This window comes from Delphinapterus leucas, chromosome 13 (assembly GCF_059928025.1).
Source record: "Delphinapterus leucas isolate spDelLeu-1000000601 "Yukka" chromosome 13, BTC_Dleu_Yukka2, whole genome shotgun sequence".
Taxonomy (NCBI): Eukaryota; Metazoa; Chordata; class Mammalia; order Artiodactyla; family Monodontidae; genus Delphinapterus; species Delphinapterus leucas.
Window position 1 is genome coordinate 45,906,521 of NC_143141.1, and position 18,381 is coordinate 45,924,901.

Genomic DNA, 18,381 nt, shown 5'->3' on the forward strand with positions numbered 1-18,381 from the left:
AGGCAAGAGCAAACTGCTCTTTAAAGTTTATCAGTACTTTTTCTAATCCAAAGGCCTCCCCATAATTCTCAACTTCTTCAGTCTTTGTGTAGCATTCCAGACTGCTGACCATGCCTTAGTCTTTTTTTTTTAATTCGTTAAGCTGAAGTTTATATTTTTTCCAGTTTCCTTTTTATTTTAATAAAGTATAGTTGACACACAATATTATATTAGTTTCAGGTGTATAACACAGTGGCTCGACATTTATACATTATGAAATGATCACCACAATAAGTCTAGCAACCATCTCTACCCACACAAAGTTATTACAATATTGTTGACTATAATCCCTATGCTATACATTACATCCCCATAACTTATTTATTTCATGACTGGAATTTGTACCTCTTAATCCCCTTCACCTATTTCATCAATTTCCCCACACTCCTCCCCTCTGGCAACCACCAGTTTCTTCTCTGTATCTGTAAGTTTCTTTCTGTTTCTTTATTGTTGCTTTTTAGATTTCACACATGAATCATATGGTATTTGTCATTCTCTAACTTGTTTCACTTAGAATAATACCCTCAAGGTCCTTCCATGTTGTTACAGATGGCAAGATTTCATTGTTTTTTATGACTCGATAATATTCCATTGTGTATATATACATCTTCTTTATCCATTCATCTATCAATGGACACTTAAGTTGCTTCCATATCTTAACTATTATAAACAATAGTGAACATAGTGATGCATGTATCTTTTCAAATTAGTGTTTTGGGTTTTGTGCGTGTGTGTGTGGGCGGGGGGGAATACCTAGTAGTGGAACTGCTAAATCGTATGGTAGTTATATTTTTAATTTTAAAAATTCTGTTTTTAAATTTAAAATTTTTAAATTTAAAAATTCTGTTTCTCCATTCTGCTTTCCATAGTGGCTATGCCAATTTACTTTCCTACTAAGAGTGCACCAGGGTACCCTTTTCTCCACATCCTCATCAACAATTGTTATTTGCTGTCCTTTTTATAATAGCCATTCTGACAGGTGTGAGGTGATACCTCATTGTAATCTTGATATGCATTTCCCTGATGATTAGCGATATTGAGTATTATTTCATGGTCTGTTGGCCATCTGTTTGTTTTCTTTGGGAAAAGGTCAGTTCAGGTCCTCTGCCCATTTTTTAATTGGGTTGTTTGCTTTTTTGATGTTGAGTTGCATGAGTTCTTTGTATATTTTGGATGTTAAGCCCTTATTTGTTGTATTGTTTGCAAATACCTTCTCCCATTCACTGGGTGGCCTAATAATTTTGTTGATAGTGTTTTTTACTGTGCAAAACCTTTTTAGTTTGATGTAGTCCCATTTGTTTATTTTTGCTTTTGTTTCCCTTGCCTGAGGAGACATATCAAAAAAATGTTGCTAAGACCAGTGTCAAAGAGTTTGTATTTTCCTCTAGGAGTTTTATAGCTTCAGGTCTCACATTTAAGTCTTTAATCCATTTTGAATTTATTTCTGTGCATGGTGTGAGAGAGTAGTACAGTTTGATACTTTTTCATGCAGCTGTCTAGTTTTCCCAACACCATTTATTGAAGAGGCTGTCTTTTCCCCACTGCATTTTCTTGCCTCCTTTGTCATGGATTAATTGACCATATGTGTGTGAGTTTATTTCAGGCTGTCTATTCTGTTCCATTGATCTATGTGTCTGTCTTGTGCCAGCACTATACTGTTTTGATTACTGTAGCTTTGTAGTACAGTTTGAAATCAGGGAGCATTATACCTCCAGATTTGTTCTTCTTTCTCAAGATTGTTTTGGCTATTCAGGGTCTTTTATGTTTCCATACAAATTTTAAAATTATTTGTTCTAGTTCTGTGAAAAATGCCATTGGTATATTTGATAGGGATTGCATTGAATCTATAGATTGCAACAATCCCAGAGGTCTCTTAAACTATACTCATTTTTTTTTTTTGCTGTAGCGGACCTCTCACTGTTGTGGCCTCTCCTGTCGCGGAGCACAGGCTCTGGACGCACAGGCTCAGTGGCCATGGCTCATGGGACCAGCTGCTCCGCGGCACGTGGGATCTTCCCGGACCAGGGCACGAATCCGTGTCCCCTGCATTGGCAGGTGGACTCAACCACTGTGCCACCAGGGAAGCCCTATACTCATTTTTTAAAATTCTTTTTTTCTTTTCTCTGTTCAGCTGGGGTGATTTCCACCACTCTATCTTCTAGTTCACTGACTGATCCATTCCTTTGTATCATCTAATCTACTGTTGAGTCCTTCTAGTGTATTTTTTAATTTCAGCTGCTATATTCTTCAGCTCTGTTTAGTTCCTCTTTATATTTTCTAACTTTTTGTTTAATCTTCTCCCCAGTTCATTGAGCATCTTTATAATCATTCCCTTGAACTTATTGGGTAGATGGCTTATCTCCACTTCACTTAGTTCTTCTTCTGAGGTTTTGTCTCGTTTCTTTGTTTAAAACATATTCCTATCTCTCCTCATTTTACCCAAATTTCTGTGTTTATTTCTCCTGCTCTTGGAGAAATGGACTTATGTCAGAGATGTTTTATGGGGCCCAAAATCTCACTCCCCTCTGTTTACCAGAGCTATATGTTCCAGAGGTGCCCCCTATGTGGGCTGTGTGGACCCCTCTGTTGTGATGGGGATGACTACCGTGGGCACAATGGTAAGCGGGGCCGGGCTTAGGCCTGCTTGGCTGCCAGTGCCTGCCTTGTGTGGTAGCTGCTGGCCCACTGGTGGTCAGGGCTGGGTCTCTACACTGCGAACTGCTTGGCCCAGGGGGTGTGAGGACTGGTGCTGGCCCACTGGTGGATGCATAAGCTCCTGCACTAACAGGCTAGAGGGAGGACTCCAAGGTGGTGCTTGCCAACACCAGCATCCTTGTGGTAGAACATGTTCCCCCAAATGGCTGCCACCAGCATCATTGTCCCCAGAGCAAGTCCCAGTTGCCTCTCTCTGAGAGGCTCTCCAAGGTTAGCAAATGGGTCTGACCAGGATTCTTTCAAATTACTGTCTCTGTGTGGGAACTTACAGCATGTGAGATTTTGTGTGCACCCTTTAAGAGCAGAGTCTCTGTTTCCTACACACCTCTGGCGCTTTAATATTCATGCCCTGCTGGCTTTCAATGCCAGACGTTCTGGGGTTTCATCTTCCCTGTGCAGGACCCCTGGGCTGGGGAGCTCAATGTGGGGCTTGGACCCCTTGTTCCTTGCAGAGAACCTCTGCATTTGTGATTATCTTCCCATTTGTGGTTGATATCTACTCAGGAGTGTGTGTACTGACACATGGATATATCCCTCCTACTTGTCTTATTGTGGTTCCTTCTTTACAACTTTAGTTGTGGAAAATCTTTTCTGCTAGTCTTCACATTGTTCTTATAGATAATTGCTCTGTAAATAGTTGTAATTTTTGTGTGCCCACGGGAGGATATGAGCTCAGGATCTTTCTACTCCACCATCTTTGCCATCAACCTAGAGGACTCTTAAATGGCTGTTTCTACTCCATTATTCCTTAATGTTGGCATTTCCCAACATTCTTCCCATATTTTTTCAATACTCTCAAGCAACCTTTCCCTTATTATTCTCATTAATGTTAATGCCTGGCCTCCTATTTTCTTCCATACTGATGGGAACTGGGAGAAGAAACACCTGGGACAAAGCTGAAAATTTAGGCAATAACATAGTGATAGATGCTAATTGGAATGGTATAAGTATTTAAAATTTTAAGGCTAATAATCTCCTTAAATTTTTTTTTAACATAACAGATAAGGTGAAAGTCTCCTCAGGCCATTACCCCCATTCCTTGTCTCCTATCTTCCACCCCAAAAGTAACTACTGCTAGTAGTTTATTTTCCATTTACAATATTTAAAGTTTATTTCTTTATTTAAACATAAATGGTATATTAGTAAACATACCATTCTGGAACTTGTGTTTTTCATTCATGAAAATGTTTTGAGATTTTTCCATGTTAGAACGTATAGTTCTCCCTTAAGAATTAGCATTTAAATACTACTAATTTTTGCAGCAGAATATATAAAATAAGTCATGCCAAGGATGCCTTGAAGAGCTTGAACTTTTGTGAGGCTGTGTCAGAGTAATTCCAAAATTAAAACAATGCTGATGGTGGTAACAGTTCATTGGCTTTCTGAGTTTTAAACATATTGAGTATTCTCTGTGAATTTGAGAGTGGCTGTCTTAGACTGGGCTACATGTAAACAGTGGTCCCAGCATACCACATATGAGTTGATGACAGTGAGATCCATCACTCAGTCTTGAACATCTGAGGAGAATGATTGACTCATTGAATTAAGAAGACCTTATATGATATCTCTCCTTGCTCTTTGATGGTTGGTTTCCTTATTACAGACTTTATCAATGTGGAATGCTCAATTACAAATTCAACTACCATGAATCAGTAGTTGAATTTGAATATCTTTTCCTTAGGGACCAAGATGATATCTAGCAATAAATTTTGTGAAAATTTCTAAATCTTTAAGTTAGTTATGAGGATTCAGAGGCAAGAAACCAACTGTTTGGCTGTTAACTACACAGTCCAGTGTATCGATGGTAGGGGGAGTGAGTGTAATAAAGATGGCTTGTCTGGACAAGGGTGCATGTCTATTCATGGAAGACTCAACTGATATTTAGGAAGTCTCCAGAAGCTTATAAGTCCAGAAAGTCCTTTTTGAATATATGATATCAGGAAGCCAAAGACATTTAGGCTGTTAACCAAAAGCTCAGTGTAGTAAATTAGGACAGTAAGTCTTTTGGACTTCATTTCCCTAATGTATGTAATGAGGATGCTGGAATATAAAATTGCCAAGGTTGCTTTCATGGAAAAACTTTAGCTCCTGAGGAACCTATTGGGCAAAATGTTCTTAGCCTCTTTCCTCACAATATGTGAAATAGGTAGAAAATGTTATGATTATATTCAGAAGAAATATATTATTTTGGTAAATCTAATATCAAACTATCAAAATCAAATTCTTGAAACCCTACTTTTAGCATGAGTCATTAACAACTTTAGATTAACTTCTGAGTTTCATGATGGGAAGTCCATCTCTGCCATGATTTATTGGAAAGATTATTGAATCTAAAATTTAGAAGACTTGAGTTTAATCTTCATTGTACAAGTCACTAAGTCACTACCTTGAGCAACTTATTTAATATCCCTGAATCTCAATTTAATTGCATACAAAATAGACATTATAAAAATACATACCTAAAGAACACTGCCATAAAAACTAAATAAAATAAAATGTGGAAGCACTTTACACATGTCGTTGTATTATTTTTTTAGAAGATGTTGGGGGTAGGAGTTTATTAATTTATTAATTCATTTTTGCTGTGTTGGCTCTTCGTTTCTGTGCGAGGGCTTTCTCTAGTGGTGGCAAGTGGGGGCCACTCTTCATCGTGGTGCGCAGGCCTCTCACTATCGCGGCCTCTCCTGTTGCGGAGCACAGGCTCCAGATGCGCAGGTTCAGTAGTTGTGGCTCACGGGCCCAGTTGCTCCGCGGCATGTGGGATCCTCCCAGACCAGTGCTCGAACCCGTGTCCCCTGCACTAGCTGGCAGATTCTCAACCGCTGCGCCACCAGGGAAGCCCTGTTGTATTATAATTTAAATAAATCCTATAAAGTCTATAATAGTGCTATACAGTCTATTATGATATTGTAAATGGAAACCAATTCAAATATCTTGTGAAAAATTCCTTCATTCCTCTGAATTCTTGTAATACCTATTTGTAATTTGCCTATAGGACTAGTGGATATTTATTTTAGTAAATAGTTAATGAATACCAACACTGTACCAAGTGATTAGGGAGAGCAATAATTTTCAGCAGATAAGAAAGTTTTCCAAAAAAAGCTAGCCATTGAGAAGCTCTTTGAAGGAAGGGTAGAGGTTCCGTGGGGAATATAGTGGTGGGAAGTTTGAAATACTGGAAACAGCAAATGTCTTAAGTTGCAGAAAAGTTATAAAGTCCTTGAGGGCAGTGACTGTATGTCCTAATAATCTTTGTGTTGGTCCTATTGTTGTACAACCTTGACTTTATGCCCATCACAAAACACGTAGCCTGTCACCCTTAATAAATGAATTGCATAATTGAGTGGATGGTATGTCATGCCTCTGAGGAGGTTCTCAAACTTTAGCCCCTGCATCGTTAACACCTGGAGGGCTGTTGTAGCACAGATGGTTGGGCCTCACTCCCAGAATTTGGGATTCCCTTGGTCTGAGACAGATGAGTGAAAATTTGCCTTTCTTAAAGTTCCCAGGTGATGCTAATGGTTCCAGGATCACATTCTGAAAACCACTGCATTATTGTAATTTTTTTTTTTTTTTTTTTTTGCGGTACGCGGGCCTCTCCCGTTGCGGAGCACAGGCTCCGGACGCGCAGGCTCCACGGCATGTGGGATCCTCCCGGACCGGGGCATGAACCTGTGTTTCCTGCATCGGCAGGTGGACTCTCAACCACTGCGCCACCAGGGAAGCCCTGCATTATTGTAATTTATATTTAACCACTGAGGCAACATTTTTGTTTTTCCCTAAGCATCCAGAATACTCTTATAATTCTTGTCAAACTTAAAGAATCTTCAAGAAGTCTAACCCCATTCTGAGGGCAATAAAAATGGTAGGGTGTATGTCTTACTCATTTTTGCACAGCCTGCAGCCCCTTATAATGATGTTTTGCAAATACTTGGGTTCAAAAATGTAATGCACTGAGTATGATTGGAATCAAGTAACTGTGCAGTAAATATTAAGTTCTTTATTTAACCACCCCTTAGTAAAAGGGAATGGATAATTACCATTCCTCAGTTAGAAATATGTTCAGGAAGTGTTGTTAAAGAAAAATTAACTTCGGTTCATTAAGTCCATCAGCAATTTTCCCTCTTGTTTTGCCTTGGATATTTGTGAGTGCAGTGCAGCAGAACTAAGTCTGGTGTTGACTTGAGTCTGGTTTAATATACATATCCAAAAGGGTTCTTGGGACAATCAAGGCTAGTATGAGCTTGTTCGGTCAGACCTGTGAACCTAAAAACAAGCTTTCCTCCTGCCTCCAGTTGGCGCCAATTCTGCCTCCCGCCAAGCGGCATCTATTCTGGCTGACCCTGAGCTCAGGTGTCCCGAGTAGCCTCAGACCTTCATTTCTGCCCGCGGAAGCCTCGAAGTTTCTTCCCGCCAATGGCACGGGTTTCCGCCTCTCTACGCCCTAGGCGCAGGCAGGACTGCGCATGTGCGGGGCCCGGCGGCCGCTGGTGCGTCTCCGCGGACCGAGAGCCATGGCGGAGACGGAAGCAAGCTTGCTGCGCCAGTTCCCACTGCTTCTACCCCAGAACCAGGCGAAAACCGTGTATGAAGGATTCATTTCAGCTCAGGTACTCGCCCGGGTGTTGCTCTTTCGCTAGGAGAGCCTCCTTCTGGCGGCGCAGCCCCGGCCCTGAAGTCTGTGACCGGAGGGGTTAGGGGCTCGAGTTTGTGGGGATTGAGAGGGGCGGCCAGTAAGGACTCATAGGAGACTAGAAGTTTGAGAACCGTGGGCCGTTGCTGGAAACCCGTTCCTGGCTGTCGCCTCCACGCCTGGGCTGGGGTCGCTGCCCGGGACAGGACGCTGGCAGGCCCGCGTACGCGCCCGGGCGGGGAGAGGACGGGGCGAAGGGCCACGCCCCCTCGTCCCCGCCACTCGCAGAGTTTTGCCTCGCTCTTAACTGTGTCTGTCCCACGTTTGAACTTTTGTTTTAATTGGTCAGTTTTTTGCTTGTCTTTATTCTAACATGCCCCACCCCCACGAAGGTTGGAGGCCATTCAGAGGGGAGTCTGCGCTCCCTCATTATATTCGTGTTTCCTGCAGAAAGAACGTTTTGGAGGAAAACCTGATTTTGGCTCTCTGCCAAGTCCTGGTTACCGGGTCTCATCACTTGGCGATGTTTTGTAGGAAATCTTGACAACCGAATTAATTACCTTTGCTGATTCCAAGTGGCCTCTCCTGTGGAGTTCATTACCCATAGTAAACACGTGTAGAGCTTTGAAGTTTACAAAGCGCTTTCCAAGTACAATATCTCACTTAATCCTCAGGCCTCAGAGGCAGGAAATTTTTTAAAAAAGTCTTTATTCTCGTTTTATAGTTGAGTAAATCAAGGCATGGGAAAGTGGAGAGATTGTTACTTGTCCATGATCGCAACGGACTCCCTTAAACTCAGGCTATCTGATTCCACTCCTGGGTTTTCCTTCTCTACACTGCATCAAGCTACCTTAGGTGAGAATTTTGAGTATAGACTTTGCTTCCTGGCCATTACATTCAACATTGTGTCCTCTCCCTGAACAGCGCACTTACTTTTTGAGAATAGGGGCCATATTCTAGGAATTAACATGTGTTTTGAAGTTTCCTCAAGACACATAGTAATCTCTCAAAAATATTGAGTGAATTATTAAATTCACATGTTAGATGAAAATTTTACCTACCCCTAGGAATATTAAGTGTAGAACTAATCCTAATACACTGATTAAGGAAAGGTTAAAGACCATAGACTTGGACTTCTTCATTTGTTTTCGGATTCATTGTGACTCTCGCAGAAAGTAGAGGTTAAACGTCATTGTTACTTCTGGAATAAAGTTAATTCACGTTTTCCTTCCCCAATTGGAAGTATTGATCTTGAATTACCTCGTTGGAAACTTTCACAGCATTTAGAAAAATTGAAGAGATGATACTAAGTTCCATTTTTATCAGAACCATGTTGTACCTAATTTTAGGCATTTTAAGGAAAGTATTTTGTATTTTATGTCTGTATCTGGTAAAGCCTCTTAGAAAATATGTGTAGCCATCAAAATTCAGATTAGATGAAATTATTTTATCCTGGCTATAGCTACAATTCTCATTTGTACTTGCTTTAAGCAGCTTGTTGAAATCCTAACCTAAAGATTTTATTTAACATTGTTTTGTTTTGGTGGAGCTGGTTTTGTCTAAAAATGTGTCTTGTATATAATTTCAAATTTATAGAAAAATAGCAAGGATGTAGGAAGAATTTGAGTATACTCTTTAAGGGGGTTCACCATTTTACATTTGCCCCTTTTGATTTATTATTCTGAGTCTGTGTATGTGGGTGGATGTGTACACACATTATTTCCTTGAACGGTTTCAGATTAAGTTGCAGACATAGTGTTCCTTTATTCCTGAATACTTAAGTGTATATTTCATGAGAACAAGGACATACCCATACATAACCACAATTGTCAAAATCAGGAAATTTAATCATCATATAATACCATTACCTAATCTGGAGTCCAAATTCACATTTTGTTAATGTTGCAATTATACATTTTTTATACCTCTTCCCAGCCCCTAACCATCTGATGTAAAATCTCACATTACATTTAGTTGTCGTGTCTCTTTAATCTGGAATAGTTCCTTAGTCTTTCTTCGTTTTTCATGAACTTGACATTTTTTGAGTACATGTTGGTCATTAGGTAGAATGTCCCTCAATTTAGATTTGTCTGATGTTTCTTCATCATTAAATTCAGCTTATGCAATTTTGACAGATACGCCACAGAAAGAATATTGTATCCTTTTTAGGGAGCGAGATGTCAGCAGGTGTCATTATTGATGATGTTATCTCTGATCACCTGTTTAAGGGAGCATCTGCCAGATTTTCCTATTGTAATTATTAAGTACTTATAGGAAGCTACTGTGAGGCATCAAACCCCCTCCTCCCCCACCCTGTTGTAGCAGCCATTGACTCTTGTTTGAATCAGTTAATTGAGGTTTGCCAATGATGATTTTCTAACTCTGTCATTTCTTCTATATTTGTTAATTGGCATTTTGTGATAAAGAGTGGCTTTCCCTTTACCATTTATATCAGGCTCATGGATTTAAAAAATAATTTATCTAATGGATTATAATCCTAACTTCCCTATTTGATGTTTAAATTGTCCCAGATTTGGCCAGTGAGAGCACATTTTTATTGATATGTTTTTAACGATTTGCATTTTCCTATCAGCACTGTTTTAAAAGTGTCTTGTAAATACTGACATGTAGTGTTTTATCATCATTTTTTAGAACTTAATTTTAATTTGTAGCTCCCCTGCACCTGGGAGTTATTTAATAGAAGATTAAAATTTTTGCTCATGGAAGGTCTTGTTTCATTTTAATTTTGTCATTTCTAGTTTTATTGCATCATGATTAGACAGTGATGTTTATAAAACTTCAACTCTTTGTAACTTAATTGATCCTTTAATTTTAAATTTTATTTATTTGTTAGTGATCTGTGTGAATAAGTGTTTTCTCTATTATTGGGTTCTTTCTTTTCTCTTGAGTGAGCTTTGGTAGTCAGTTTCCTTCAAGGACTTTTCATTTCATCTGAGTTTTTGAATTTATTGGTTTAAAAGTTGTTTTTAATTATTCTCTTATTATCCTTTTAATGGCCCTAGGATCTGTAATGATGCTCCCTATATTGGTTACCTTTTGCTGTATTCCACACCTTAGTGGCTTAAAACAACAAACATTCATTATCTCACCTTTTTTATGGATCAGGAATTTGGATGTGACTTAGCTGGATGATCCTGGATAAGTGTTTCTCCTGAACTTGCAGTGAAGCTGTTGGCCAGGATGTCTCTTATCTAAAGACTTGACTAGAGCTGGAAAATTTGCTGCCAAGATTGCTCATTCACATAGCTATTGACTTCAGGCCTCAGGTTTTTACTTCTGCTAGAGTCCTCAGTTCCTCACCACATGGACCTCCATAGTGTTGTTTGACTGTCATTACAGCTTGGCAGCTAGCTTTCCCTGAGTAAGTGATAAAACAGAGATCAAGCAGAAAGCTGCACAGTGCTTTTTCTCCCCCAGCCTCTAAAGTTACACATTTACTTCTGTTTTATGCCGTTTATTAGAGGCAAGTCTCAAATCCAGTCCATATTCAAAAGGAGATGAGGTACCAACACTTAAAGGTAGAAGTATCAAAGAAATTATGAATATATTTTATAGATATCTCCTATGCCCATTCCTGATATTGGTATTTTGTGTCTTTTTTTTCCCTGATGCATCTGGATAGAGACCTATAAGTTTATTGATCTCTTCAGAGAACTTACTTTGATTTCATTGATTTTTCTCTATTATTTTTTCTGTTTCTGTTTCATTGATTCCTGATCTTAAATTTCCTAATTTGTTTGAGTGGGAGATTAGGTCATTGATAATGAGACCTTTTTCTTTTATAATGTAGATGTTCAGTGCTATATGTTTTCTTTCAAACATTGCTTTAGCTGTATCACACAAATTTTGGTATATTTTCTTTTTTTTTTTTCAGTTCAAAATACTTATTAATATTTTCTTTGACCTATAGGTTACTTAGAAGAACAATATATCTCTTAATATTTGAGGATTTTCCAGATATCTTTTTGATATTGTTTTATAATTTAGTCCCAGTATAATTCGTATGATTTGAATTCTTTTAAATTTATTGGAACTTATTTTATGGCCTAGAGTATGGTCTATTTTGGTAAATGTTCTGTGCATACTTGAAAAGAATGTATATTATGCTGCTCTTGGGTAGAGTGTTCTATAAATGTCAGGTCAAATTGGTTCATAACACAATTCAAGTTTTCTATATACTTACTGATTTTCTGTCTATTTGTTCAGTTAATGAAAGCGGGTGTTGAAATTTCCACGTACATTAGTCCCCCTTTATCTGCAGGGGATATATTATTCCAAGGCCCCAGTAGATGCCTGAAACTGTGGATAGTACCAAATCCTATATGTACTATGTTTTTTCCTATATATTCATACCTATGATAAAGTTAGTTTATAAATTAGGCACAGTAAAAGAATATCTAAATTGCCGGTGTCACTACTCTTGCGTTTTGGGGTCATTATTAACTAAAAGAAGGGTTACTTGAATACAAGCACTCAGATAGTAGGACAGTGGATCTTATAACCGAGACAGCTATTAAGTGACTAACAGGCCGATACCCTGGACAGAGTGATTCACATCCTGGGTGGGATGGAGTGTAGCAGCGTGCGATTCCATCATACTACTCAGAATGATGCCCAATTTATGACTTAAAAATTGTTTGTTTCTGGAATTTTTCATCTAATATTTTCAGTTGACCACAAATGACTGAAACTGTAGAAAGTGAGACTGTGGATAAGGGGGGGCTACTTTATAATTTTTTTTTTTCAATTTCTACTTTCATTTCTGTCAGTTCTTCCTTCATATATTTTGAAGTTCTTTAGGTACATAAACTTTTAGGATTGTAAGCACTCTTGCTGAACTGACTCCTTTATGATTCTGAAATGATCCTTTTTATCCTTGGTAATAATCTTTGGAATCTTGGCATTTATATTTTTTGATACTAATGTAGTGACTCCAGCTTTTTTTTTTTTGATTAGTGTGGCATGGTTTATCTTATTCCATTCTTTATTTTATGCTTACTTGTGTCTTCATATTTAAAGTGGATTTCTTCTGGGCCTTGCTTTTTTATCCAATCTGATAAGTCATTGCTTTTTACTTGGGGGTTGTTTAATTAACCCTTTACATTTAATGTGACTGTTGATATGGTTGGGCTTAAATCTAGTATCTAGCTGTTTGTTTTGTATGTGTTCTATGTGTTCTTTTATTTATTTTTTATATTTTCCCTGTTTTCTGCATTTTACATTAATTGAGTTTTATAATTTTGTTTTATCTCCTCTGTCAGCTTATTACCTGCTTTTTTTTTTTCTTAAGTAGTTGCTATATTTTGTCTCTCTTTTCTGGTGTTTGCTCTAGGGTTTACAATATGCATCTTTAATTTACCATAATCTACTTTCAAGTATACCTCTTCCCTTATGGTGTAAGAATCTTACAGTAGTTTACTTGTATTTCTAATCTCCTGGTTTTGTGCTGTTGTTGCCATATATTTTATTTCTGTTTATCTTATAACCTTCCCAATACAGTATTAATTCTCTTTTAAGCAGCTGATTAGCTTTTTTTTTTTAATTAATAGACTTTTATTTTTTAAGAACAGTGTAGAGTTACAGAAGAATTGAACAGATGGTAAGGAGAGTTCCCATGTACCATCTCCTTCCCCACACAAACGCAGTTTGTCCTATTATTAACATATTAGTATGGTACATTGTTACACTGAATGAACCAATATTGGTACATTATTATTAACCCAGGTCTGTACTTTATTCATATTTCCTTGCTTTTACCTAATAACTTTTTTTCTGTTTTGGGTTCCCATCCAAGATACCATGTTATTATGTCTCTTTAGGCTTCTCTTAGCTGTCATGGTTTCCTTGTTTTTGCTGACTCTGACTTCTTTATGATTATGAAATGACCTGCTTCATTGAGGAATACTAGTCAAGTATATTGTAGGATACTACTCTACTAGAATTTGTCTGATGTATTTCTCATGAATAGGCTGGGGTTATGTGTTTTTGAGAGGAACATCACAGAGTTTAAGTTCCATTTCATCACATCATATTAAGGGTACACATTGTCAATATGATTTATGACTGTTGATATTAACCTTGATCACTTGGCTGAAGTTGGGTTTGTCAGGTTTCTCTACTGGGAAGTTACTCTTTTTTCCCCCCTTTCCATACTGTACTCTTTGGAAGGAAGTCACTATGCGCAGCCCTCACTAAGGAGTGGGGAATTATGCTCCCCCTCTTTCAGGTGGAGTATCTATGTACAGTTGACCCTTGAACAATGCAAGGGTTGGGGTGCCAACCCTCATGTGCTCGAAAATCGACATATCACTTTACAGTCCGCTCTCTGTATCCATGGTTCTGCATCTGTGGATTCAGCCAACTGCAGATTGTATAGTACTACAGTATGTATTTATTGTAAAAAAAAAATAAATCCATGTATAAGTGGAACTGCACAGTTCAAACCCATGTTGCTCAAGGGTCAACTTAATTTATCTGGAGTTCTGTATGGGAGATTCATTTCTCCATTAATTCAATCATATCAGTATGGACGTATGGATATTTTACATTTTGAGTTATATTCCAATGCTACTTTATTTGTTGCTCAAGTTGTTCGAGCTTTGGCACAGTCAGTTATCCTTTAAAGAGATTTTTAAAACTAAGAAAAAAGGTCTTTTATATTTACCTGTATATTTACTGTTTCTGATACTCTTGTATATCCAGATTTTTCACCTTGTTTCATTTACTTTCTTCCTGAAGTTCTTCCTTTAACATTTCTTGTAGTGCATGTCTGCTAGTGATGAATTCTTTCAGTTGTTTTCTGTCTCAAAAAATTGTTGATTTGGCCTTTTGAAAGATACTTTCACTGGGTATAAAGTTCTAGGTTGACTGTTTTTATTTTAGTGCTTTAGCAATGTTGCTTCGCTGTCTTACATTATTATGTATGAGAAATCTCTACTCCTTTTTATCTTTGTTTCAGGAGTTGTGGCACATGGGCTCAGTAATTGTGGCTCGCGGGCTCTAGAACGCAGGCTCAGTAGTTGTGGCGCACGGGCTTAGTTGCTCCGCGGCATGTGGCATCTTCCCAGACTAGGATCGAACCCGTGTCCCCTGCAGTGGCAGGTGGATTCTTAACCACTGTGCCACCAGGGAAGTCCCAGTAGCTTAGTATTGATGGAGACATTATCTTTGTGTCTGTGAACGATTGCAATAGTTTATTAAATTCCTCATTCAAGAATACCCTCGTTTGTCTGCAAAGTGCAGTTTACTTTATGGATGAGTTTTTTTGGTAGTGTTGAAGGAGGAGTTGAGTGTTTTTATTTTGTTACAGAAGATCCTAAGTCTACCATAGTTGGTACTTTTTCCTCCTAACACCCAGTTTCCAAAGGATATCTCTTTTACCATCTTCTTCTACATTTCTTATCCAAGATGAGATCCTTGACTTTTGCGTTGATAATAAGTCCCCTCCCTGTAATTAGTGCTCTGATTTACCAGAAGTGTTTATTATTATTTGCACATAGTCCAGTCCCCTCTTCTGTCTTCCATGCATTTTTTTTTTTTTTTCTGAATCCCCTAGCTCTCTAAAAGGACTTGATGTGGGGGCCCCAGGGTGGAAACCACTGGAGCCCCAGGGTGGAAGACACTGGAAAGTGGTTTAAATTTTTCTTCTTAGAGGTAATTTTGAAGTTTATGGTATTCTCTTTCTTCTGATTCTGCCGAAGACATGGGATTTTTGTGGTTCTGTTTGTTCTTAATTTTGATGTATATAGTTTTTTGGAATGATATGTGGAGAGATTCAGATTTAGGCAACTGTCAGTACTTTTGTTCCCTGTAAGTCTGGAAAATCTGCTTCATGAGAGCAATTAACATTTTTTCTATGGTTTGACTAAAAAAAGATAATTTTGGACATTTTCTTGAATCAGAAAAGTATTATGGCATGTGACATGGCATTTGCCCTTTTAAAATGGTTGGATTTTGCAAATAAGGGACTTTGGAATTTTATTCTTTCACATAACAGATCAGTAGAGTAGTTTTACTATTTTTCATGTAAATTTTGAATTCCAGATTGTTCTTACACCTATGTGTGGGATGTCTGTAAAGTTAGGTTAAAGTTACTACATAATACCTTTTAGCGCTTTAATGAAATAGTGAATTATTGTTACTTGACCTTTTGAAAAGGTCAGTAGTACATTTTGTTTCATTTTTTTAAAGGACATTTGAATGTAATGAAAGTCAGAACTGCAACATTACCATGAAAGTAAAGGTTATGGGGTACATTTAATTGTGTTCCTCTATTTTTGAAACTGCTTTGAGGGAGACTGCTAAAATTCTCGTGGTAATTGTTTTTCAAGAATTTTATTACTCTTTTTCATTTTATACTGTTGGAGTAAAAGATTATATTTCTGTTTGTCTTTTTCTGCTTACCTTTGCTCAGACTTCATGTGTCTTATCCTATTTAAGGTACAAAGTTTAAGCTGCTTACCCATTCACTTTCTCAAGAAAGTAAAACTGAATATATTTCTCAGAGAACTGTCCTTCTTTCCTTGGAAAGATTCTTGAGTAAAATTTGGTCTTTTCAAATGTATAGTTAATGAATATTTAAATTAAAATAACTTAATATTTTAGGGGCTTTATTAAAGTTCTGCGAGTGTGGGAGAATTAAACATACTCTGATTTATGAAAATATTTCTGTCTATATATTTAGATTATTTAAATATATTTTCTCTTTATTGAACTCTGGAAAATTACAAATATGAAGCCTATAATTATTATATATTACTTTACATTATGATTTTCTCTTCCGTATTCAAAGCAATTTGAAGGAATTTCCTTTTTCTTTATTTCCTAAGAAATAACGTTTAAATTTCTTCTTTATGTCTACATTAACAATTTCTTAGTATTTCTTATTTATGTGAGTAAATTTTTCTTTAAAAACAAAATCCTATCTTAGTGTTTTGATTACCCAGCAATCACAAAGTTTCTGACAGACATTTTTGAGTTATTTTCCCTCAAATGCACTATTCTGTTGCTTATATTTTAGCAAGTATTTGGATAAAGTTGATACCTTTTAGAAAATAAAGGAAAATATTGCCTTTTTTATGTGATTCTGTTTGACTTCTCTTTAAGTGAAAGATGAAATGAATCTTCTTTTTTGAATGAACCTTCTTAATGTTTCCCACAGGGAAGAGATTTCCATCTTAAAATATTGCTGCCCAAAGATTTACAACTGAGGAATGCAAGGTGATGTGGTGTTTTGTTATATACTGTACATGCATCTTGGTGGGATGAGCAGTCGTTAATCTGGTATAAGCTGATTCTAGTCATCAGAGTTCTGCCTAAAATGCTTATTAATCAGTTAACCAGAAGCATTTCTGATTTTTCCAAATCAGTGTGCTTTGTAAATGATTTTCCCTGGTGTTGAAGTGTTTTTCAATGGTAACACATTCTCTAATTTATTTATTTTTTAGTTAAAGCAGTGAACAGCAAGTGAGAATATTTGGAGAATACAAAAGAATTAGAAAACTTTGTTTCCAGCTTTTGATTGATGTTAATTATGTGTATGTTCAGTCGTGGGAAGACCCCCAGTTCGGTCCTGATAGAAATTAGGTGTCAACATGGGCTGTTGGTATGGACAGCCCTTCAAGGAATGTCAAGAGACAAGATTAGAAATTTAGGATTTAGGTAGCACCTAAAATCTCTTTTCTGCTCCAGAATATCTGAGGGTAGGAAGGGAGGAAGAATCCAGAGACAGTTACAGTAGAACTGACAGGATTTTGTGACTGGTTAGAACTGGCAGGTAAGACAGAAAGAGGAGTGGAGGATTCTTTTCAAGTTCCTAACTCGGATCACTAAGCTAGAGAAGAGATCACAGATGGGAGAAGTAGAAGAGGAGTTGTTTTAAGACATATCAGATGTTAAATATCAAGAGGAGATTTTTAGTAGGTAGTAGTGGTTTGGTGTGGAACTTGAGCATGAAACTTGGAATGGAGACGTATGTAGAAGTCACAGTAGGCGTAGGATTTGGGGCCATGAGTATGGATAGACTTTCTAGTGCCTGCATGGATAGAGTGAGAAGAGAAAGCCAGTGACAGAATCTTGAGGGTATAGCAGTGTTTAAAGGACTGGTAAATAAAGAGGACCTTGGAAGAAGACAAAGGATTGACCAGAGTAGTAACAGGAAAACTTCAACAGTTGTCTCTGAAGCCAAAGAAAGAGAGGCTTAGAAGGGGAATGGTTAACAGTGCTGACTGTTGCAAAGGGATCAGGTTAGATTGCATAGGTTTCATGTAGTGGTTGAAGCCAGCTTTTATTGGGGTTTTGGGAGTGGGTAAGTGGGCAGAAAGGAAATGTAAACAGTATAAACTACTTTGAAGAACAGGAGTGGCCAGAGAAGGGTGTGTAGTCAAGGAGGAGTTATAATTATGTGGTTTTTTAAAAAAATAAGATTTGCTTGAACAAGTTAATATTACGGAGGAAAAAAAAACTAGCAGAAAATAAGGATACCACAGTAAAGGGATAATTAGTGAATTGATGCAAATGAATTGGTGGGAAGGGGTGGAAAGCACATTTGATGAAGGGGTTTCCCGTGGGCTGTTGAATGAACTACTCTGCCTCTATGATAGGAGATAGCAGTGGAAATGAGGGTTAGCAGACCAAGAATGGAGGGTCATGATGGTTTGAAAAGATCATGGTTGGGAAAACTCTGAGGGGCTTTCTACTTCTAGGTAAGTAAAAGCAATTCCTAGAAGAGTTACTTACCTAGTAACATTGAGAGTGCAACTGAGGTGAGCCAGTAGATAGATGAACATTAACTTATCACTACTTACACAATTAAAAGTATGTCCTTAATCTGGAATTGAAAGAAGAATAGATTGCTACATATGCTTTCGCAAATACAAGTTCTGTTTATTATGATCAAAACTGTTGTTTTTATTTAACCTCTCTTGGAGAAGAATCCAATTCAAGAAAACTTTGCTTTGGATATGTTAAAATTT

At 37.5% G+C, this 18,381-nt stretch overlaps 1 protein-coding gene across 7 annotated transcripts in view; it reads left to right on the forward strand.

Moving 5' to 3' along the window:
* The first annotated feature begins 7,206 nt into the window (after positions 1-7,206).
* Positions 7,207-18,381, forward strand: part of FANCL (FA complementation group L) — a 78,269-nt gene continuing 67,094 nt past the window's right edge. The window contains exons 1-2 of one of the 7 annotated variants that reach the window (XM_089923158.1): positions 7,207-7,364; positions 16,569-16,627. In XM_089923158.1, the coding sequence (XP_089779284.1) occupies positions 7,221-7,364; positions 16,569-16,627 (203 nt within the window). In that variant the 5' untranslated portion in view covers positions 7,207-7,220. Of the gene's footprint in view, positions 7,365-8,019; positions 8,243-16,568; positions 16,628-18,381 lie in introns of those variants that run through there. The other 6 variants (XM_089923155.1, XM_089923159.1, XM_089923156.1 and 3 more) reach the window with 6 other exon arrangements.